Raw genomic sequence first — 22,551 nt, 5'->3', positions numbered from 1 at the left:
ACATTTTATAAGGCCATCTGAACTCACAATTCCATATTCTGCTTTTTTTCTTAACCTGAAACGCTTTTTCCACTGTCCAAAGATATTACGGTTGTTATAACTACCTCCCTTAACAGTCACTTCCATTTTTATGGGTCTCTGAAAGAAGCGATTAAAAAGTTTAGAACAAAAGCTGTCACAGACATGATTCACGCGGCCATTTTCCATGCACCGACTGCTGCCAGCTCCGCAGCTGGGCAGAGGCATGGGAATGCCCTGCTCTACCTTGCCAGCCTCCCCCAGAGGTATCAAGAAAGCCTTTCATCAGCTTCCAAACATCAGCAGGTCCTCAGGTGTGCTACGGGGAAGCTCCCAAAGTATAAATGCTTAACCAAACCTTACTGCAGTTTATGAGACTTTGAAGTTGTCTCATCCCCCTGTTCCGCAGCACATCCCTCCTTATGTCTCTCCCATGGTCACCAGTTCCGTACCCTTGCAATTACTGCCTGATTTTCCCACTACCCTGGATGTTTCCCTCTAATCAGTTTTGCATACCTCACACACCTGTCAAGCCTGTAACAATTACCCATTCCTCACACAGACTGTTCTCTCTCTCCCTTGGAGCTTCCCTGCAGTTTCTCTTCCCCCCAGTTCCATGTTAGCTGTGGATCCTGCTTCCTAGGAGAGGTCGGTGCGTTTGTCCAGCGAACAAGTACAAAACCCCAAAGCTCACCAGGTTACAATTGGTAGCACGCCCCTAAATCCAGGGCAGATGTTCAAAGAAAAGGAACTCAAGGAGAATCAGGGTAAAAGAAACTTGAAGCCAGCACTGAAAGTGGGGAAACCTCCTACAAATGAGGTAGATGAGGATGTACTGAGCACTGTGGCATTGCAGCACTCAGGTGAAGGAAACTCTCCTTGCAGAGCATGTGGTCCTTTACATAGGCTCTGCTATGTCAAGGCCCAAATGCGGCCCAGGGCTGAGTTTCGAGCTGTTTCTTTACTCGGAAGCAGCCTGCCTGCCCCTAGCAGGGGCTGCGTGCTGTGAGTTTCACACGTGCAGACGATGCCCCCACCCTCATGCGTTGCAGGCAGCCCCTGGCCAGCTCCTGCCCAAACCGTCTGCAGCTGCACAGCTCGGCCGGCCCGGGACTCGAGGCGGGCGATGATTTAAATGCCTGGAAGCGAGCCAGCACGGCTCCGTCCCTCACGCAGGCCCGGGCTGCCCTCGGCTCGTCTTGGCAAGTTCCTGTCAGCAAAGGTGCTGGCGCCCTTATGGCACTTGGCGCCTCACCGCCACTAATATTTCCATATCCCCTCCCTCCCGGGGTAACAGCCTCGTAATAATTTCCCGTAACAACTTTATATATGAGGTACGAGGCTAAAGGGCTACCTGCTGCAAAAGCCCTTTGGTAACGCGTAGGGGATGGGACTTGATTTTTGTACCAGAGCCCCTACACGTCTTGCAAAGGACTTACAACTAGTGCTGAAAAGCATCCTTGTGCAAGTGTGTTCACAAATCAAACAGGATCCACTTGCCCTGCGTATATCTCACCTGAGGCAAAACGCCTTTGCACAGCTTTGTTGCATGTTCTGCGAGCAGGGGATGTCAGCCTGGGGGCTGGTTCCCTGGGAGGGGCAGGGGGTGCTGCCGCAGCCCCGATGCTGCAGGGCTGTGCTGAAGTCAGGTCTTTGGGAAACGAGGAGTCTGCAGCTGCTCTTGTGGGGCTGCAGGACGGGAAGGGGCTGCAGAGAGGGGCTGCAGGACAGGAGGGTGGTGCTGCACGCTGCACGGGGCCGCAGAGCCGATTTAGGGGCGGCAGGCTGCGAGGAAAGGGAAGCCGCCCCCCAAACGTGCGGCCATCCCGCGGCGCGATAGGGGCGGCCCCTTGTCTCTTGTTTGTCCGCTTGCCTGTTCGGCGTACAGGCTGCGCGCTAAATCTCCTTGAAAAATTCCCTTTAAAAAAAAAAAAAACACAACAACAACAGAAAAACCAAACTCGCCCCCCCCAAAAAAGAGAAAAAAGAAAAAAAAAAGGAAAGGAAAAGAAAAAAAAGAAAAGAAAAAAAGGGGAAAAAAGGGGGAAAAGGGGGAAAAAAGGGAAAAAAGGGAAAAAGGGGGATCTCCACTTCCACAGGCCGGGCGGGGCCGTGCCGCTGTGGGCGTGGCCTCGGCGAGGGGGCGTGTCCGGCCCGAGGGGCGTGGCCGGGCCGGGGGCGGGGCCCGCGGGCCTATATAAGGGGCGCGCGGCGGGCGGCGCGGCAGTGGCGGTGCGGGCGGGGCCATGCAGAGCGCGGTGCTGCTGGCGCTGCGGCCCGGCGGGCGGCACTCGGAGCGGGGCGGGCGGCGCCGCGGGGAGCTGGAGGAGGCGGAGAAGGGCCGCATGAAGAGGACGATGTGAGTGTGCCGCCGGCGGGGAGCGGTGGGGATGGGGGCAGGGCTGTCGGGGGAGGTCGGGTCCCCTCCGCTGGGTGCTCCCGGTGCTGAAGGCGCTTCTCCCTTCTCCCAGCATTAAGGACTGGAAGAAGAGGCTGAGCTACTTTCTGCAGAACTCTTCCACTTCCACCAACATGAAAGCCAATAAGGGGGGGAAGCACCACGCCTACTTCAGGTAAGTTACGGCCGGTTCTGCTTAAATAACTCCAGTATTGCACAAAATTTTAAAAAAAAAAAGACTAAAGCTTCTGGAGCAGATCCTGATGTTCTCTGTGGCTCTCTGCAGGCCTTCCCCTGAAGAAGCTCGGCTGTGGTCAGAAGCCTTTGATGAACTCCTTGCTAATAAATGTAAGTTTGTTTTCAAACTGTAGCATTTAACACTAAAATGATGGGGAACTTTGTGTCTTGAAGAGATTGCTTCCCTGCACGTCGGCGTTGTGCCTTGCTTTGTAAACCAGTATTAAAACTTTGAAATTCCCCTGCTGTGGAGTATTCTTGTCCCAGAGGTAGCTGTAAACTGTGTAGTTAAACCATACCTGTTAGCTTGGCTTTGCCAAAGGCTGTGCGCTGTGCTCTCTGTTTATCTAAGACAAATGCATTAAAACTTGGGAAGGGTTCTGCAACAAAGTTCAGTGCTCTCCAGGTTTTGCTGTAGCTCTACAAGGAAGAGCACACAACAGCAGAGCAAAAGAGACTAAGAAATATTACTGTTTGCTCTTTGAACCTTTGAGTCATCCTTTCCATTGCAAGAAGGATTCCAGGGGGTTGTAGCCCCGTCATAAATATTTACTCCAGTCTGAAGGTTAATACAGGAGATCCCATCTAGAGATTTTTTTATGCATGGGGGCATCACAAAAGGGAGCACAATGACTAGAAATGCCTTTCATTTGTGTTTCATTAAAAATGACTAACTTGAAGCCTGCCAAGCTGTTAGGGCGTTAGTCCGCTTTCATACGTAAAAGCAGACTTTTCATTGCCATCCCAGAAAGAACCAGATCAGAAACAGAGCAAAGTGTTTTGGTAGGAACAGATGTGATAAATGGGTAAATTCAAGATGCCTGAAATACTTACTTGATGCATTTTTTTTCCCCTCCTTTCCCTAGATGGTCTTGCTGCTTTCCGAGCCTTTCTGAAGTCTGAGTTCTGCGAAGAGAACATCGAGTTCTGGCTGGCCTGCGAGGACTTCAAGAAAACCAAGTCACCCCAGAAGCTCACATCAAAAGCAAAGAAGATCTACAATGATTTCATTGAGAAGGAGGCTCCCAAAGAGGTAAAGAAAACCTATTTAAACATAACTGCCCTCCCTGTTCTATGAAATGTTGGCCCTACTTTATTTCTCTGAACTCCTTTTAAGACACAGATGTCTGAAATGCATCATATGTGTCTCACCAAATACAACTCCCCACTAACTGCCTTTTCACCAAGTTGGAATATGGCACAAAGAGCATTTCAGGGAGTTTCCATCTAAGCTGGGGAAAACCAATGGTCTCATTGAACACCTGTACAACTGCTTGAGTTTAACACTGAAAGATAGTATCATCTGAATTACTTTGGGTTTTTGCATTAAAGAATTTTCTTAAAGGAAACTAACCCTGTACTAATAGGATCTTTTAACCTCTTCAGAAATTTTGTTGTATTATACTTGTTTGAATTCTTTTCTCAGAAGTAAATGTCCTTTCTGTTTCAGATAAATATAGACTTCCAAACCAAGAACATAATTGCGCAGAACATCCAAGAAGCTACGCATACTTGCTTCAGCGCAGCACAGAAGAGGGTTTACAGCTTAATGGAGAACAACTCGTACCCCCGGTTTTTGGAATCTGAGTTCTACCAGGAGCTGTGCAAGAAGACACCTATCACCAGAGCTGCCCAAGGGACATGAGCTGTGGAGCTATGAGCTTGCTCTTCGCAAGGAGAAGCCTTTTAGTCACTGAGGAAGCAAGCCACAGCTGACCTGAAAGACCGAGGTACTGAGTACTCAGTCTGTTTTCCACGGTGCAAAAGGACAACTACTGACTTCAGTGAAAGCTGATGGTAAAGAATGACATTGTCAGAGGGCAGCAGAAGTGTGCCAGGCAGCTGCTGGCAATGCACTTATCTGAGTGCTGCAGTGGAAAGGTGCCTCCATGCCTCAGACTGAGCTGTGCAGTGTAAAGTCCTTGTCACAGCTGTGGTGTTGATAGAGCAGGTCAGAACAGGGCTTCCTTGTTGTAAACAGAAGTGGCTCTGTACAGTCGGGCAGTGCTGGGAACTTGAGTTGGGTATTTATTTTTCCTAAACATCAACCAGTATTGCTGTCATCAGTCACTTGGTATTTTAACACCGGTTGTGTAAACTGACACCACTTGAAAAGAAATGCGTTGGGTTTGTGTGTGACTTGTAGACACGGCTACCACCGTCACTACGCTGTGCGAAGTGAGGAAGGGAGATCCCCCTGTTCCCAGAGGGACAGGTTGTACAGCTGAGCATCCAGGGCTGGGTTGTGCCAGCAGGGCTGCACATGGCCAGACAGAGGGCAAAACTTGGCCACAGCGAACAGGAGCTATGTAGTACTATATTTAAAGGTGGGTTATGATTGTGTTGAATTCTGCAATAATGTCATAATTCTGTCTCGAGGACAGCAAGCTTCAGTGAAGTCTTACTGTTTTTAATAAACTATTTTGATACAAAGCTGCTTTTGTTGCTTGTTTTGCACACACAGATACATGGTCTGGCACTGGATGGGGTGTTCTGCAGTAACCCTTCTCATGGGGGTGATCTCCAGGCTAGTTCTTAAGCTATTAGCTCTTAATCTACCAGGCAGGTTGTTTTCAGCAAAGTAAAAATCCTCAGAGCCTGAAAGCTTAACAGGGGTGATAAATTTCAGCGCATCCTGTTTTAACTACCTCCCCATGGAAATAATCTCTTAGACAGTGCAGTTTGCATGCAGGGCTAGGAGTGATGACAAATCAACCAGAAAGCAGCAGCAGCGTTGCTGCTGGAGCTCAAAGTCCCAGGATGCTCCCTGGAATACAGGTACCTGTACTACTGCAGCAGTACAGCTGCTCAAGCAGGACCTGATTTTTCAGGCTGCAAACCTGTGCAGTGTCAGTGGAGGTAAGACTATAATAAAAACACTTGACTGCCTGCTGGGTGAGCACTCCTTAGCAGGGAGAGTTACTGGTCATCCTTCCTCCATGGATGCTTTTTCTAATTGACAACATCCCAAAATATTACCTCCAACAGTCCCACAGTTGTAGGCCATAATTTGCAAGCTTCCTGACTTCTGAACTTGGGCTGCTCAACATCCTGGCTCCAGCTGTGTTGACCACACTCCTCAGGTCCCAGCTTCACCTGTTTGGTCCCTATATACCCACAGCAGTCACTTCCACAGGGATCCACTTCATACACCAAGAAAACTCCCTACAGGATTTCCTGTTTTCCTGTTTTAATAGTGCACCTACAGATTGTGCAAAGGCAACTATTTTAAGCATCTATATGCTGCTACATATTCTGCAATACACATACACAAGTACACACATTATACTGCCTCTATGCATGGAAAGAGGTAAAAACAGAGGCAACATGCCCCATTTCCAGGGCTGAGTTTTACCTGTGAGAGCTGGCTCCTACAACCAAGCTTTCTGATCAGTTTAGTTATATCTACATGAAATAAGCACAATAAAAAATAAAATCTGGCCGATAATTTACTGTAACAGAAAGCTTTCCCCCAACACCTAACCAGGAAAAAAGGTTTGGGCTGATAAGTGCTTTTGTAATCCAACAAAATTTGAAGAGCATAAAAATAGCCAGAATTATACCTACTAATGACTCAGAGCCAGGGCAGGAATAATTCCATGAAAGTTCATTGGCTTCAGTAAAGCCTCATCAACCTGTGCCAATCTGGGATGTGGTAATTAACCATTGCTGGTGTCTGGTTTCAGGGAAAGAAACATTTCTAATTTCAGCAGGTGCCAGAACTACTTATAGCACAGCCTGAAGTCCAGAGGGGAAAATTAGGTGGGGCTGCTAGGCAAGGCATCACTGCCTGAGGGCTATTCTTGTATATTCTTAATATTTGAGTTGTTTACATGGAACTTGCAGTCTGTGCAGGCAGCTCCTTAGCTTGCACTGAGCATGCCATCAGGGTACCAAGAGCCAAGCTGGGCTGTGCCCCCAGGAAGGTTTTCATGCAGCCTGAGAGCCCTGATTTTAAGGGTAAGCTTTGCAGCACAACAGTTTGGTGCATCAACAACTACAAAAAAAATAATCTGAATTTTAGTAAAATGCTTAACACATCTGTGGAGACAACATCTATTATGCTTTACCAGTTTGCAGAAAGCCCTATTTTCCCAGCTCCCAGGGTAAGCTTCATCATGAAAAGGTCGGTACAGGCATGTCGGGAGCCCTACAACCCGTGGGAGATTGCTACGAACACTTTGTGGAGAAGCACGAGCATACCAACTGCTTTAAGAGGTGCTGCTGCCATACTGTGGGCACCTGTACAGCTACAGTTAAAACTGGTACCCTGCTATCAGTACCCAACAGCAACAAATGAGCTGCTGATTTCCCCAGTGATGCTGGTGGGGAAAGGCGGCTCTGGGAATGGCAGAGGGAGGTTCAGCAGAGCTGGGATCCTGCAAGCAAAGGTAAGGCCAGGGCATGGTTGTATTTTCATTTTTTAAAGCTCTCATCGTGTTGTCAAGTTGCTCCAGCCCTTGGCCATGTTGACAGCCTCCCAGGCAGAAAAAAATAAAGAGAAGGGATGCCTCTGGGTAACATCATTCCAGGAACCATAGCTGCAAATGAGAACAGGCTGTGAGCACGTCAGTCTGCAAACAAAGCTCGCTTTTTTAGAGAAAGGACTTGCTGCAAAAAGCTGAGGATGGAAAGAAGTGGACACCTCCCAGAGGGTGGTGGTAGGGGGGCACCCCAGCTCTGCTGTCACAGCCTCCAGCTGCACCGCAAGCCCTGGCTGATCCCAAGAAGTCAGCGCTAGCTCATGCACTACTAATGCAACAACCAACATTGGGATAGTGAGTCTGGAGATCCTGACTTGCTGAAAAACACCAGCAAATCCAGAACAAAAGAAACTTTTAACTATTTATGTATCAATTTTTTTTTTTAGCCTCTAGTCTCCCAGTATTTTGTGCTTTTCTTACAGCTCTGGTTGCTGGAGGCAAGTGGTTCCCCTGCTTTCAGATCGAAAGATACATTTCTCACCCTTATAATTATGCAGAAAAATTTGAAATTGCAATCTGAGTCTGTGCACCCCTAGTAAATCCCCACACCAGAACATAAACACTTCTGCTTAAGTTGTATATATTTTTTGAAATATTAACTACAGTTTCACAATTTGGAGAAACTAGGTCATGAATTTCAAATGAATGCATCTGGCAATAGCCTGTTTTAAAGAATTTGCTCTGATACTGCAGCACAGGGCTATCTGACCGAGAGCCCACCATGCTATCAAGAAGGAAACATGTAAAATAATCTCTTAAAACATGAAGCCAAGGCAGCTGACCCTTGGCAAGTGCACTCTGGCCCAAAGGCTGGAGAGGACCTCTGAGAACAGGGTGAGCTAAACAGCAAAGCTGACTCACCACTCTAGGCCAATGGGAAAACAATGCCACCCCGTAAACAAATTGAAATGCGCTGCTCTTGCTCCTTGTATTTGTTTATTGTGGTCAAAAATGTACCAAGACTATAAATAAAAATGCATTTCCACTTGAAATTCCAAAATCCTATTTGGAGAAGGGGAGGCTGATGACGGCTTTGCAGGGCTTTATAGGCATGTGTGCACGTGCATGGAAGGGTTCCTCGGATGGGGCTTCACGACTTCTGTGCAGCACAAAATCATCAACCTTTAGAAGTCTGGGGATTTTTGTATGTAAATATATTTCTGCAAACTTGGCTTAATATTATTTAAGTGGGGAAAAACTGTTTGGAGCCTGGGACAACATCCCAAACTCATCTTCCTTCAGGTGACGAAGCATTACCTATGGCTTCTCCTCATCCCACCAGTACAGCGACAGCTGGTGTCCCTACTGGTTCACGCATGCCAGTAACAAACTGCCAGGGAGCAGCAGGAAATGGGGATGACTCTGGCAAGACTACAACATCAACCCACGGTCCATACCACAGACAGTGCAGAAATAGGGCTGGAGACAGACCTACCTGCAATATAGGTCCAAGATCCATCCAGGAGAGAGGGACAGACACACAGCTGCACCTACAACACAAGGAGGGGCAGGGTAATCAAGGCTGAGCTTAAATGGAGCTCCCACTCCATTGCAGCAGGTGTGGGGGACACAGGTGGATCTGATCAGGGCCATCGAGGCCATCAGTGCCCTCAGGGCCCTGACACAACTGCGTAGGAGCTCTTTTCTGAGGGTTACTGTGCTAGCTGTATGGTCCCATCAGCTCACCATCTTTAAGCACTCTGATTTTTTATGGAGTCTCTGCAGCAGGATTTGTGGTGAGCATCCTCAGAAACACCCCACAGAGGTTAGCCTCATATGCTTTTGTAGATGCACTAATTGACTTTATCCTCAGCGCTGTAACTGAGAAATGACTGCTGGCCAGCAAAGAAACATGGGCAAAATAGTCCCAACAGTTCTCCTACGCAGGAGTTTCAAATGCGAGTCCTTTGTGTCTGTTGGCAATCTTTCATAAGAGTAAGCATTGAGATCAGAGTTTCCAACAGCTACAGAGTACCCATGAGCAGCAATTACATGATGTTCCATTAAAAATATTAAATATCCCATTCAAGATAATCTAATTGACAGAAATTAGTACTTGTGTTTCCCAGCCAATTTTCCCACTTCAGATCTAATGGAATAAGTTGTGTTTCTGCATTACAGATTTAGACAGAGAGCAGCTCTGTGGCCTCCTGGCTCGGAGCCTGCCTTTGGGTTTTCAGAGGACATGGTACTAATCTAAAATTTATAGGGCTTGGAAAGTCGGCTGGCCAATATGGAAAAGGCACTTAGGAGCAGAGCGGGCTGTTTACTTAGCTGGTATGCTCCTTCGCCTTCATGGATGTCAAAGGGAAATCGAAATAACAGCGACGTGAAAGGACACGAGTATTACAGAGGGTAAGTGAGGCACTGTGCTAGCACCCTCCTGGCTCAGCCATTTTGTAAAGACTGACAGGATTAACCCTTCTGCCTGGACCTGCCAGAGATGAGGGCTGCTGCCGGGGCTGAGCTCGGGAGGTGATAGAGCAGTCCTGCAGCAGGACAGGGCCGTGGCAATTGCAGACTCATGGAGGTCGGAGGTCCTCCTGCTTCCAGCAGGCTTCGTGTTGCGTCACGGAGATTATCTGTCGTGTGTGGCTGCCCGCCCTGGCGTCCACCCAGGCTTCATGCGTCTGTTTGCAGAGCTGAGCTGTCTCCCGATTTGGCTGCATCTGATTCCTGCTGTTTACACTGCCTGATACCCACTCCGAGGCTGGGACCAGGAGTCTGAGCAAGGAGAGAAATGACGGCCAGGAAGGCCAGGGCTCCTCCAGCTGCACTCAGTGCCATCAGCGGTCTGAAGCATTGCTTTTGCACCTTATATTCCCAGCAGGAATACAAAGGTTTGGGAGCAGGTTCCTTCCATTCCCACAGGGAGAGTGCAGCTCATGCTGCAGCAGTGCAGCTTGGCTCTTCCGGGTGGAAGTGCCAAGTAAAATCTGCAGCATAAATGGGTCACGGTTGAGAGCTGAGAAAAAGAACAGTTGTGACCTTAGGATTAGGTGGTAAAAGAGCCGTTTGGATGGAAGGGTGGAGTTACGTAGTTACACGATCCAACTGGCTGCATCTTCGTACTGCTAGAGGGATAACGCTTGTTTCAACAGGTTAATGATGCCTGCATAAGCACATCAGTGCTATTGAATATGCACAGAATTTTCCCAATAAAGCCTCTTGGCTTAATTTTTATACAGGAAAAAACAAGGCACTCTCCAGAGCCAGCTGTGTGAATAAATTGGTTTATCCTAACACAAAGAGACCAAATTTGTTTTAATTTCAAATTCTCACAGATAGATTCTGTCTCTGGAGAGCCACTTACAAATAAGGGCCAAATCTATCACTCTGGAGAACTCACTGGGCCAGGACCCAGATCTGCATTCGTATGGCTCTGTCCATAAGTCAGTGAGGAAGGAATAGTGGACGTGCCTTTTGCTAGCACCAAAGCAGCAATATATACTGTCACCCTTTCAATTTTCCTACAATTAACATTTGCTAACTGTTTGTTGGGCCTAGACTCCTGATCCTGGTAGAAGCTATAGCAGCTAGAGGTACTGTAGAAATCCTTCAGTTACCCCCAAGCCCCACAGCAGTATGTATGCTTTATTAAAGCTGAGAAGCTGGAATCCTTGGCAGCTATTTGTGACAATCATGGAAGTGAAACCTTTCCAATAACTGGAAGAATCCAAGTGGCAGAGCTTTTTCAGAGCAATTTCCCAAAGGTTAAGAAGGCCTCTGCAGGTCTTGCTGTGTTAAATGTGCTCTGTGCCTCAGAGCTGCCTGCGGGGTCTGTTGGTGCAGTGAACCAAGATAAGGGGTTGTGCTAAGTGAGCTCTGGAGCAGCACGATTGCCAGCAGGCAGGTTTGGAAAGCGGTGAAGAACGATACTTACCCTACGACAGCTCCCAGCTAAACTGAGTTTCCCTCTGCCCCAGGGATCTTCCTGAAGCTAGCAGTGGTCACCAGGCGTGGGTCTTCACACAGGGCCATAGAAAGGTCACATTAGAACAAGGCAGCAGAATTGGGATATTTAATACCTAGAAGACAAATAGATCATCTTTCCAGAGATCAACACTTAAGCTATGTGTGTAGATAGAGTCTGAAATGGCTTGAAGAGCACCAGCCCTCCTTTCTAGCCAACCTCTTTTCTCTTTTTGACACCCCTCTCCCCACATCCAAGTATTTCTTCTCTGAAAAAGTTACCCTGTCTAAAACGTCACATTTGCTTAATAATGTCTTGAAGCTGTTTGGCTCTGAGGAGATATGAGAGTGCACGGTTTTTATGAAGCGTGGTGTTCTGGAACACAGACACTTGTAAACTATTTCTCTTCTTGTACGTTCCCTTACAAAACCAACAAATTACACTGACATAATAATAATAATAATAATTTAAAAAGTACTCTGGAATAAGCAGCCTGCACGCTGAAAGGTCATTTGTCTCTTGGCATGCAGATGTGCTTCAGCTTCCAGAGAAGGCACCTATACCACACACAGGAGCTTTAGCAAATCTCCCCGAATGTTTTTCCCGAGGCTGCTAGTTACAGGGGAACCTACTGAAAATGACTCTTAACTGCCTTGCCTCTTCACAGCTGAAATTCAAGGAAACTCATTTCTCAACCAGCTCCACTGGGTACCGTAACACACGCAGTGGTTTTCTGTCAGCAGTTTCTGTCAGCCCCCTGTGGCCTCATGTCGGCCTGGCCCTGCTTCACGTCCAGTCGTGGGTGCCTCAGCGACAGGGCCCTTCTTCCCACAAGGGAGATAAGGACTTGGTTAAGAGACGGAATGATATTTTAGGAAATATCAGAGATCTGCAGCTTTGTACAGAGCAATTAGACCAGCCTAGAGCACCCAGCAGATCTCAGGTAGTGCTGCATGGCTGGCGCAGCAAAGCAGGGAGTGTGCCTGTGACTGGACTGTAACAACAGGCTCCCAAAAGTAGCACCTAGAGGCCTCAGAGCGGGGTGACTCTCTCTGAAACACCACTTCAGCACTCCCTGGGGGCTTTCTGGACCGAAACATGACTGCACCCTCATGACAGGAGCACGGGGATTGGCAAGATGAGAGAGGAGAGCCACTGGCATGGGCCACGGCTTCCCCACACCAGCAGGGCCTTTGTGTCGGGGTGGACACGGGGCAGGTGAAGCTAGGAAGGACATCGTGGGGCTGGCTGGGCACCAGTGAGGGAAACAAACCACCGAGCACTGCTTCAGCCCCATGAATTGCTGCTGCACTGGGGTCTCATCCCCAGCTGGGGGGACTCAGTCCTGTCAGTACGTGAACGAGTAGGATCAGTGCGGACTCGGAGGGGAAGGGTTACAATATACAGACCAGCATATTTTCCACTAGGAAACAGTAAGTGACTAATGACGATGGCAGTCATTAACAAGAAGGCGAGTCAGGAAATAACGTCCAAAGACAGCAGCAGCTCCTCTGAGTAAGCGCAGGTTGGCGGAGCATCGCCCTGCTGCTGCCCTGCAGGGCGGGCTGGGCGCAGGCAGGTGCTCGTCCTGGCAGTGGGAGGACTGTGGTGTCGATGCTACCAGGAAAAAAAAATACAAACACCACCACCAACAAACACAAGGGGAGCAAAGTTCTTTTTATAGGCAAAGAACAATGCCAGCTGCAGGGTTTGCACGAGGCTTTAGCACCACAAACAACAGAGGAGCACGGATGAAGTGGCACTCAGGAAGCATGGGGGCAGTTGATAGCAGATCACCAGCAGATAGAAATCCCCCCTCAGATCAAGGCGTGCTGGCAGAAGCATCAACATTTACACTCCACAAGGAAAGAAGCAATGAAGCTGCTTTGCTGCTTTACTGGCAGCAAAATGTAGTTTGCACTTGTGGGAGCTAATGTGGCCAATTGCTTATTCCTGGAATAAGCCACTTGCATATAACCACAAAAGGATACACAGAATTATTTTAGTAGCAGTTTACCAAAACCAGCCACATTTAAGTCTTTTTTTTTTTCAATCTCAGCATGATGTCAACATGCGTATCAAAGGACCTTGAGCAACATCCCCAGCTGGATGACAGCTGTTTTGTCACATCCTTCCCAATTCCCCCGCCACATTCGGTGAGTGACACTGCACAGGATATGCTTTGGGACAGCATCAGCGTTCCCACGTGAGCTTTCCAATGGTCGAACTTGCGTATTGCTAGCAGCACAGATTCAGGGAATTTTGCTCAGAAGGACTAAGGATATGGTTTGCACGTTACGCTGCAGCATGACGTACCAGCAGCAGCTGCCTTACTGGGAAGAGCTCCCTCCCCATCCCTGCTCCCTGCACGTCCCTCGCTGTCCTTGCATCTGATTTAGCAACTGTGGAGCTGCTGCGCAGCTGAATGAGGAAGCTGGTCTGGCAGGAATTTTTTTTCTTTTCCGTGGGATCAGCTGGCTGGTCCACCTGACTGTCCAGCCACCCAGCCTCTGGACGGTGACGGGAAGAGAGGAACCTTCTGGTGGGGGTACACAGCCTGGTCCGTTGCAGCCTCCAACCACATCATCCTCCCACCCTTTACCCAGCACCTTGGGTACACTTTGCAGGCTGTGCTGAGCAGTCTGTCCATCTGCTGGTACTGCCAGAGAGCTCTAGTAGGTCATTAAAATGCAGTTCAAATCAGTCTGCAGCATCTGTGGCCCCAGTGTTGACAAATCTTTTGCAGTACCCTAAGCTGTGCTGTCCATACAGCCGAAATTTCCTTCCTTCTGCCAACGACAAAACTTGTGAAAAGACAGGCTTCTTTGATCTGCTCTCCCTTTGAGAAACAGAACTTCAGGGTCACCTGGTGTGACACCAGGATTTGTGAAAAGACGGAGCTGGAATGGCAGCAGTCCTGGGTACAGAAACACGTCCTTTCCCTCTCTGTCCCAGGTCACTGCTTAAAAGCCAAAAACTTTCTGCCCTGCTTCTTAAAACAAAACAAAACAAAACAAAACAAACAAAAAACCCTCTGCTGAGTAAAATATATTGGCTTTCAGTGGGCTGCACCAGCTAGGGCTGCAGGACCATGGCAGGGTGCAGGGTACCTTGCTGCAGCAGGTTGCCTTGAGAAACAGCTATTTTGGGAAACTGTTCAGATTGCTCAAAGAGGGATCCTGCCTGAATCAGCTGGGAGCAGTGTTAACATAGTGAACATGGGTGAGGGGCAGGGTCCTTGTCCTTTCCCCTCAGCCAAAGGAGCCTTCAAGGGAAGGCTGTTTGAAGCCTGGGCTCTATTTTGAAGTAGAGAGCCTTTGCTCTCTCTCTGGTGAGGACACGGCCAGACAGGCAGGAAGGTGGGGTGACCGACCTCCAGGTTCACACCCCTCATCACCGCCCTGTCATACTCTTCCCTTTGCGCTCCTCCTTGGGCACATCACCAGCCTCTTGTAAGGAATGCAATTAATCTGGAAACGGCACTGCTGATTTTCTGCCCCTCCTTCCTCGAAAACCTGACCAGACCGGTCATGTAACAGCACATTGAGATGTTCAAAGACTGCGGGAGCAACATCCCCGTGCTGGATATCAGCAGCAAAGCTGGGAGCATGGTGATGCCCAGATAGGGAGGGGACACCTTGGGTTGGTTCCCAGAAAAAAGCTTGTTGGCTGGTTTAAGATCCAATGAATGAATTCATGTTACAGATCACCTGAATACCTACTGACGGTACTCAGCCTTGTTGGGAGGTTCAAGGTTCAAATACAGCCTAAAAATAATTTTAGCACATTGGCAATGTGTCCTGATATGAGTCACTGGCTTAATACAAGTGGGTAAAAGTGTAAATGGACAAAGCAGCACAGCATCATCATTTTCCCAAAGCAGCTCAGCTGATTTCCAAATAGAGCCAGGAAAGCACCAGTGCAAATTCATACCTTCCAGCAGTACATTTTCATGTATTCAGTGGCTTTCCGGTGATGAGTGCAGTTTCCAGTACAAGCAAAATCCATGTTGTTATGGAACAAGGAAATACACTTTAAAACTACTGTAGAGATTTTTACAAGGCAAATATCAGATTGAATAACACCTTGCTACAGATCCATTGCCAGAAGTCAGTTTTACTGGTGATTAAGGTAACCAACTGAATTTGCCATTTTCAACAGCATTTTGATACCACCAAGCAGTGATATTTTCCTACACTAGATAGGATTGGACTGACGTCATCAAGAATTCAGTATATTTGAGATGAATGTTACCTCTAATTTTGCTTGTTGATGCTGATTTCTTACTGTGTAGTTTATAAATATTCTCTCCCTGCCATCCACTACCTGTAATGGAGAAAATGATTTACTAGAAACAGGCACAACTCAGCCACAGCAGCTGAAGCTATTGTTATTATTGACTGCATGGTCTCTTCTGCAGTATCCAGAATCACAGTTTGACTAAGGCCAAACAAACTGATTCCGATTAAAGCAAGAATTTTAACAGTTCTTGCTTGAATATTCACCTAAAAATTTGCTAAAGCTTCATAGAAAATGTATTTAGAGTATATACATGCTTCTAAATAACCCACACCTCCTAAATTGCTCTCTCCCAAACAGGCAGGGGGGTATGTAACTTGCTGTTCTGCTAGGGCTCCAGCAAGGAAGCCCCGTGATTGAGCCCTGTTGCAGTTTTAGGAACACCAGGGGATGGGGGTAAGTTGAAGCAGGAGGTCTTTTCCCTTTCCCAAGCCCTGATGCACGAAGATAATTATTTCTATTCTTGCAGTCTTCTCTGATTCCACAACTACTGTTTCTATTTACTGCCCTAGCTTGCAAAGATATTCCCTGAATTTGCCTTGCAAAACCCAGGGAATCCTTTTCACCCATATTTCCTCCTTGGCAAGAGAAAATGAAGTCAGCTGTGTCAAATGTCTTTTTTTCTCCATGTCATATTTTTGCAAACATAGAGAAACAGATATGTCCTTGGTCAATAAAGCTGATCCGAGGGATAGAAAGCAACTGTGAGATGATCTTGGAGCTCCATGTCTGGTTGGAAACAGCTCTGAAATGCAGCTTTTCTATGCCACCAAACAATTGCCAGTTACCGATGGGCACGTCTCGCTTCGCACTGCCAGCACAACTTTATTTTTTCATTGACCTTCTTAAGAGCAGCCACTCTCCTCCCTGGGGATCACCCGGTGCATGTTTTCCAAAAAGACTCCTTGTGCAGCCAGCACTGACATTTCCGATTAACCTTTACAGGCTGGGTTTGTCTGAAATTGAGCAGACGCCGGACACTCGGCCAGCACCAGCCCTGGCAGGTGACACTGGAGTGGCACCGTCCAGTTCCCTTTCAGGGCCGGGACCAAGCCCTCCAAGCACCTGCCTGCCTGAAGTCTTAGCTTCAAAAATGGCCCAAAAATGTCTGATACAGAAAGGTAAGTGGTACAACTCTGGATTTAGACCCAAAATACACCACAGTAAGGTACAAGATACCTGTGCACTCTGTAAGTGGCTAGAGTGAATTTTCTTTCTGACTGGTTAGACAATACATCCAAATCATTGATCAATAGCTAGATCCAATGCAGAATGAGCTAGTGCTTAGAAGTTAAACGGCTCTATTTAAAATACAGATACCTGCTAACGTTAGAATAAGATATATATGAAACACGCATTTTGAATAGACAGACATTCCTCTCAAGTTCAGCCTTTCAGATAAGCCTGAAATTTAAACCAAATAATTGGCCACAGAAGCATCAACCCTGTCCTTGCTCAGTTCTCGGGCTGAGGCCTGGTCTGGATTTGGTGCATCAAAAGGCAACGAGGAGGACTGTTTTCTTGAACTGAAATTGGTATGACATGAAAAACAAAGAAATACAATACTGGGTGGCAGGAAAGCCACAAGAACAGGCAAAAGTAATAAGCATCAGCTTTCCAACTGTGCAGTTCTCTGCCCTCGCCTCATGAAAACAGTGTTTGCTGAGAAGGGCTGCCTGAGAAATTGGGACCGCATTCAGCACTAGCAGTTTGGTGAGCAGCTGAGCCACGAGGTCTTCCAGCCACCAGGATACTGCTCAGGTGCATGGGGACACAAGATGAGACACCTCGTTGTGTGAAGTACCCTAGATTTGGGGGATACCTTTATACAAATGAGGAAATATACCCTGGTTTGAACTTGGCTCTGTCATACAATACATTTGGCATATTTTTGTTATAAAAAGGGAAGTTACTGGTAAATCTTTCTTGCTTCTCAAACCAAAACCAGGCCTGTCACTCTGAAGACAATTCTGAGTTAAACAGAGAATAAGGTTTTACAAAAAGAGGGATGGTTGGTACAAAGACTGGCATCTGCAAATGTCAGTCTAACAGAAATTTTGACTTTTCTGTTCAAAAATATCCTTCTTGGTTCTTATGTCTGGGAAAATATGAAGCGATTCAATGAGGTTACAGTGATGCTTCAGTTTACTGGAAAATGAAAGGTTTTAATTCTTTCCGCAGCTCCATTAAGCATTTTCCTCACAGGAGAATTTGCTGGAATAGTTAACATGGAATAAAATATTCCCCAGTACCCGGTCCAGGATAGAAATGTTCCGGCTTGGGTACACAGCTTTTTCCTAGTTTAGCCCATTTGGGGAATTACATTAAGCTAAAATGGATTCTCATTTGAAATAAGTTTCCAGTAACAGAGATGTTCATAAATCTCTTTAAATTTAAAATTTAACAGAGTTAACTCCAGAGCAATTTCCTAACACTAGGCCTTATTTTATTGCCGTACATTCCTGGGAGGAAATGGAAAATGAAGAAATGTACAAAACCCCCAGATATCCCCTTCAATACGGTTTTCAAAGGGATGTGGCTTCACCGGGATCCTGCTGAGCACAGTAGCAAGCTCTTTAAGGAAACTCCCATTACTGCACTGTGTCTTACAACTTTCCCTTTCAAAGAACTTCCCACAGGAAAGCCCATGGGAACGGAGGACAGGCAGAAAGACCCGGATTGTGAAACCCGAGTCACACTCATTTCCCTCAGATCAGTTCTTGGAACAACTTCGCCGTCAGCTTGGAGTAGGGATAATGCTTCAAGCTGAGAAAAAAAAAGGGTGGCCGAGGGTTCTGCTCATGGTTTGACAAATAGCACAGAGAAGGAAAGAAATAGCATATAAATTTACAAAAGCCCTCCCTGCTTCTTGCGCTACGGGAAGCGCCTGGCACCCAGCTACACTTGCCAGGCGGCAGATTAAAACAAACAAGCAGGAGCACGTCCTCGCACACTCTGCTGTGACTCTGTGGATCATCCAGGGGCCGAAAGTATCAGCAGCTTTAATGTATGACTCGTAGAGCAAAAGCGATGTTGGTCTGCGTGGTTATTAGAGCTGATAGCTCACTTGTGAGAAATCTCCAAGGGGTGGTTTGCAGCTGGGCATGCAAGGAGAGGGATCATGTTGTGTTTGCCCCCTTCGGCCCCACAGTAACACCCTGCTCCCAGCCACTGGCAGGAGAAGGCTCCCCGATACTGGAGCTCTGGGCTTTGGGTACCCTGATGCTACCCAGAGAGGGGTGTGAAAGGCAACAGGCAGCAGTTTGTGCCCTTCCCTCACCCCCTCTGACTGGCAGCGGGCAAAACCACAGGGACTTGGTGTGTTGGGGACATCCCAAAAGCCTGCAGAGGTGCGGTGGCTGTTGCTGCTCCTGGCTAGAAGGCTGGAGCAGAGCACCTTTAGGTGCTGAGACCAGGGGTTCGGCTGACTGAGCAGATCTGGAAACCAAGAAGGGTTGAAGCAGAGCTGAAAAGCTTTTGCTGAGGTTGTAATTAGGGCTCAAGAGCAGCGTGTTTTATCTGTCTTTCACACTCCTGTAAACACACACAGATAGTGCTGACAGCTACTGAATTGTGCAGCTAAGGAAGGGCAAAATGCAGCTGCTTGCAGATGGTAAAAATCTAAGGTATTAAAAGTTCTCTGTCTGCACTCACACTGGAAGACCTTAGGATGAGCTTGTTTAACAGCACAGACAACCACGCACACATCAACATGAAAGCTTTCCTAGCTTTTATTTTAGGGATGCGTTACCTGAGAAAGAGGTAAAAGCAGCATTGTGCTGCCAAAGCGAGGTCTGAGAATCATTTCTTGCTGTCAGAGGCTGGAATGCGGTCCCACAGAGACTTGGGCTGGGCACTTCCCATCTATATTTAGGGTGTTGCAATCCTACCCTCTCACCCACACGTTCTCACCCTCAGCAGGATGCTGGCTCTGGCATCTCTGCAGCCGAGAGTGTGCTGGCTCCCTAAATCCCAAAGTCACAAGTGTTGGCTCTTGTGCATGTGCTGGGGCGAGAGCCCACGGTGAGGCAGGACTTGGTGGCAAAACTGCTCCTCACTTCCAGCCACTTAATCGATTGAGAAAATGCTAAGAAGTGACTCAGAGCTCTCAAATACTCAATAGCACACAGTGATAAACCTACACGTGCAGTTCTCATAGGAGCTGTCTGCAACACACCCAGAGCCTGACCCACAGAGTCGACTTGGATGACCTCTCACGCTGTGAGCCACGACAACATTATTAACAACCACCCGGCAGCTAATTACGCCTCACACACATCCCAGTGCACCAGCCTGTGCTGGGACAGTGTTTATGTACAGAGTCTGTGCACGTTCCCACGCTCGGAGTCAGCAGGAGCAAGGACTCACATCCATTCGCCATCCTCCCGTCTCTACCACGAAGAGGTTGCACCCTTTGCTGCTCACACATTGCACTGAACGAAAACAAAAAAAGTGTACTGAATTTAAGAATAGAAATCTGATGTTCTCTGCTTGTTTGATTTTTCTTTTCACATCAGTGAGCCCGGGAAGGTGCAGCCCTTGCTCTGTAGATTTAAGATTTATTCAAACAACTGTCAGACAGCGTGAAGCTTTTTTTTTTTTTTTAAGCAAAGTCTCACATACACACAGCACTCCCACTTACACCACTCATTATGCTGCTTCTTAATATTTTCCATATCAGTCATTGCTGCACACCAGGATATACATATTGAAATTTGCCCTTCCCTTTTGATTCATTCAGAAATGTCATCATGCACCGCCACAGATGTCAGCGCGGTGTCACTTACACTACCTCGTGACACAGCTTCCTAAGCAGAGCAGTAAAAGTCGGGTGGTTAGGAAACAACTCCTAGCTGCTGCCATAGCAGTGGCAGCAATCAATCATGGCACATTAATTAAGTGGGTATTTAGTAATACACTGTAGTGAGATTATTTGACAAGGTTTCAGCAAGGAAAAATGAAAAGTGAAAGTTTAAGACTCAAGATTTTGCTTTAAGCGGGACTAGGTCTTTCTGACTTAGAGCTGCACACAGATTAAAAGTACATTGTCCTCAGGCAGCACTTCTAGCTCCTGCGATCTGCTTTGCTTGTCTGAGAGTCCACAGCTGCTGGAGCTGTGGCTTAACATGACAAATTCAATTTTCTTTTTACAACACCTGTGGTTGCAAAACAAATACTGAAATACAACTTCCAAATGTCCAAGAGACTGCAAGGCTAACAACCTCTCCCCATCCTCCCCCAACGTAAATCCTCTTTTTTTTTAAAATGTAAAAGGTTTTTAGTTTTTAAATTATTATTAAATTTAACATTTAGGACTAACATAAAGTGGTGCAATGTCATTGTCTCTGCTTGCAGCCTCTGCTGCTGCTGCAGATGGCAGAATCCTAACAGTGTGGAACTTCAAAAAATTATTATTTAGACCTCGCTGTGGAGGGTCAGAGCCAGACTTCCAGCAGCAGCTGCTTAAAATAGCAACCATTTTTCTCAGTTTATAAATTTAAATACCATTTATGGACACAGCACCACAGAGAGGGGGTGTGTGTTCCCTTCTGATATACAAATCTAGTGTTTCGGACCAATAGGATCAAACCAAACTGCCAAAATGACGACACACCACAGAAAACCTGTGGGCAGGCTGGGGAGGCGACACAGGAGCACGGAACCGCATGTGAATCCAGAAACAGGCGCCGCATCCTCGATTTAACGTCGTGAGGTGTGCAAGCACAGCACAGCAAACGTGGGCCCCGCTCATTACAGCCACTGCTCCCCGTCAGGTCACCAGCCTGGCAAGCGCAGGCTGCCACAAGGGCAGGCAAAACTCACCTCGCTGAGAACAGAGATGGTTTCACAACTAGCGCAGAAACGAAACAGGCTGCTGAATTCATCACAGCTCCCCGGGAGTGTTGCAACCTCCGTACTTTCTTCCCTGGCATGGGAGTCTCTCACTTTTCAGTGAAACACCTTGTGCTTAAATGGGTGCAGCTATTGTCTCACACATGAGGGCCTTTTTAATGATATCCTAAACGTGGCATGAAAGAGCCTGAACAGTTTCAGGGTGTTTTTTCTTGATTCCTGCTAGTTGGGTACCCCCAGTTTCGATCCCATTTATTTAGTAGCACATTATCTTGTGACAAGCGTCATTGGCTTCCAGGGACAACCCGTGGAGTCGGGCAGCGAGCATTTACAGACGCTGGGACAGTCCCTGGGGAAAGGCCTTGTCTGAAATGTGCAGGCCACACCTCGCACCTCCATCTACTTGGCTGTAGGATCCGATCAGATGAGTGTAACTGCCCTAGATACGTTGGGTTTACCTCACTTTTTATCACACAAGAGCTCTCCTCAATGTGGATGACCTTGAGGAAGAAAAATTTATAGAAAGAAAGAATAAAATACAAGCTAAACCCTAAATTCAGACATTTCATTTGAGTCGCTAACACTGCATATTTTTGTACAAGTGCTGTAGTTTAGCGCTCAGCCTTGTATCTTTGCAAATACAAGAGACAAAGTAAATAAGCATAACAAAATATATTTATATTTTCTATTTAAACATTTCAATAGCCAGAAAGAGAATGGGGTTAAGACCAGGTACACAGAAAGTTAGTGTAAGGCAACATTATTTATAAATAAATTCCCTGGGGAATGACACCAACGATTTTTCTAACAGAAGACTTAACATTCTTGCCATATTTTCCTAAAACACTTAGAGGACTTGATTATTCTTTCTGAGAAGCTGCTAGCGCAATACACAGGCCTCTCAGATAGCTCAAAGTGCTACCAAGTAAAGACCCCCAGTGCCAGTCACTCTCTGATTTTCTACCAGGCTGGAGGCAGACCTGGGCCTTCCCCGTGTACCGAGGCAGGCCGCGGGCTGTACGGGGTCTCAGCAGAAATGAGGAACAGGGTCACAGATAAATGTCATGGTGAGACTGCAGGGTGAGGACAGAGCGGTGCTGCAGGCCAGGGTGCAAGCAGGCAGGAGGACATTTCCATCACCCGCCAGCCCTTACTGCAGGGAAACACAGGCTGGGCTTCAGGTGTTTTGGCTCCGACACCACCCCGCAGGCCCAGCAGGTTTCTGCGTGTGCTGGAAGAGCAGCCGAGCCCCCTTGGTCTGTGCTAAGTTCTGCCCTGCTTTCATTCACCGGCAGGGCCTGGCACCTCCTACCAACAAGAACAGATCGCCGACAGAGGTTGCGGCTCCC

The 22,551-nt window shown here is 47.4% G+C and overlaps 2 protein-coding genes across 8 annotated transcripts in view; one reads left to right on the top strand and one right to left on the bottom strand.

Annotated features, from left to right (window-relative positions):
* The window catches only part of LOC310903666 (uncharacterized protein), a 45,401-nt gene that overhangs the window by 7,471 nt on the left and 15,379 nt on the right, over positions 1–22,551 (bottom strand). For 4 of the 7 annotated variants that reach the window (XR_014587664.1, XM_083847306.1, XM_083847307.1 and 1 more), the window contains exons 1-2: positions 3,488–3,604; positions 1,535–1,936 (exon numbers count right to left, since the gene is read on the bottom strand). Coding sequence is in view for 3 of the 7 variants with exons in the window: in XM_083847306.1 (XP_083703432.1) it covers positions 1,535–1,569 (35 nt within the window). In the remaining 4 variants the exon portion in view is untranslated. The other 3 variants (XR_014587663.1, XR_014587665.1, XR_014587666.1) reach the window with 3 other exon arrangements.
* LOC310903665 (regulator of G-protein signaling 2-like) lies at positions 2,227–5,086 on the top strand. The gene is made up of 5 exons (XM_083847305.1): positions 2,227–2,377; positions 2,490–2,591; positions 2,703–2,764; positions 3,520–3,686; positions 4,104–5,086. The coding sequence occupies exons 1-5, from the start codon at positions 2,265–2,267 to the stop codon at positions 4,296–4,298; spliced, it is 639 nt and encodes a 212-aa protein (XP_083703431.1). The 5' UTR covers positions 2,227–2,264; the 3' UTR covers positions 4,299–5,086.

This window comes from Anser anser (assembly GCF_964211835.1).
Source record: "Anser anser genome assembly, chromosome: 8".
NCBI lineage: Eukaryota > Metazoa > Chordata > Aves > Anseriformes > Anatidae > Anser > Anser anser.
Note: the sequence above shows the minus strand (reverse complement) of the source record. Positions and strands in the feature narration are given on the sequence as shown.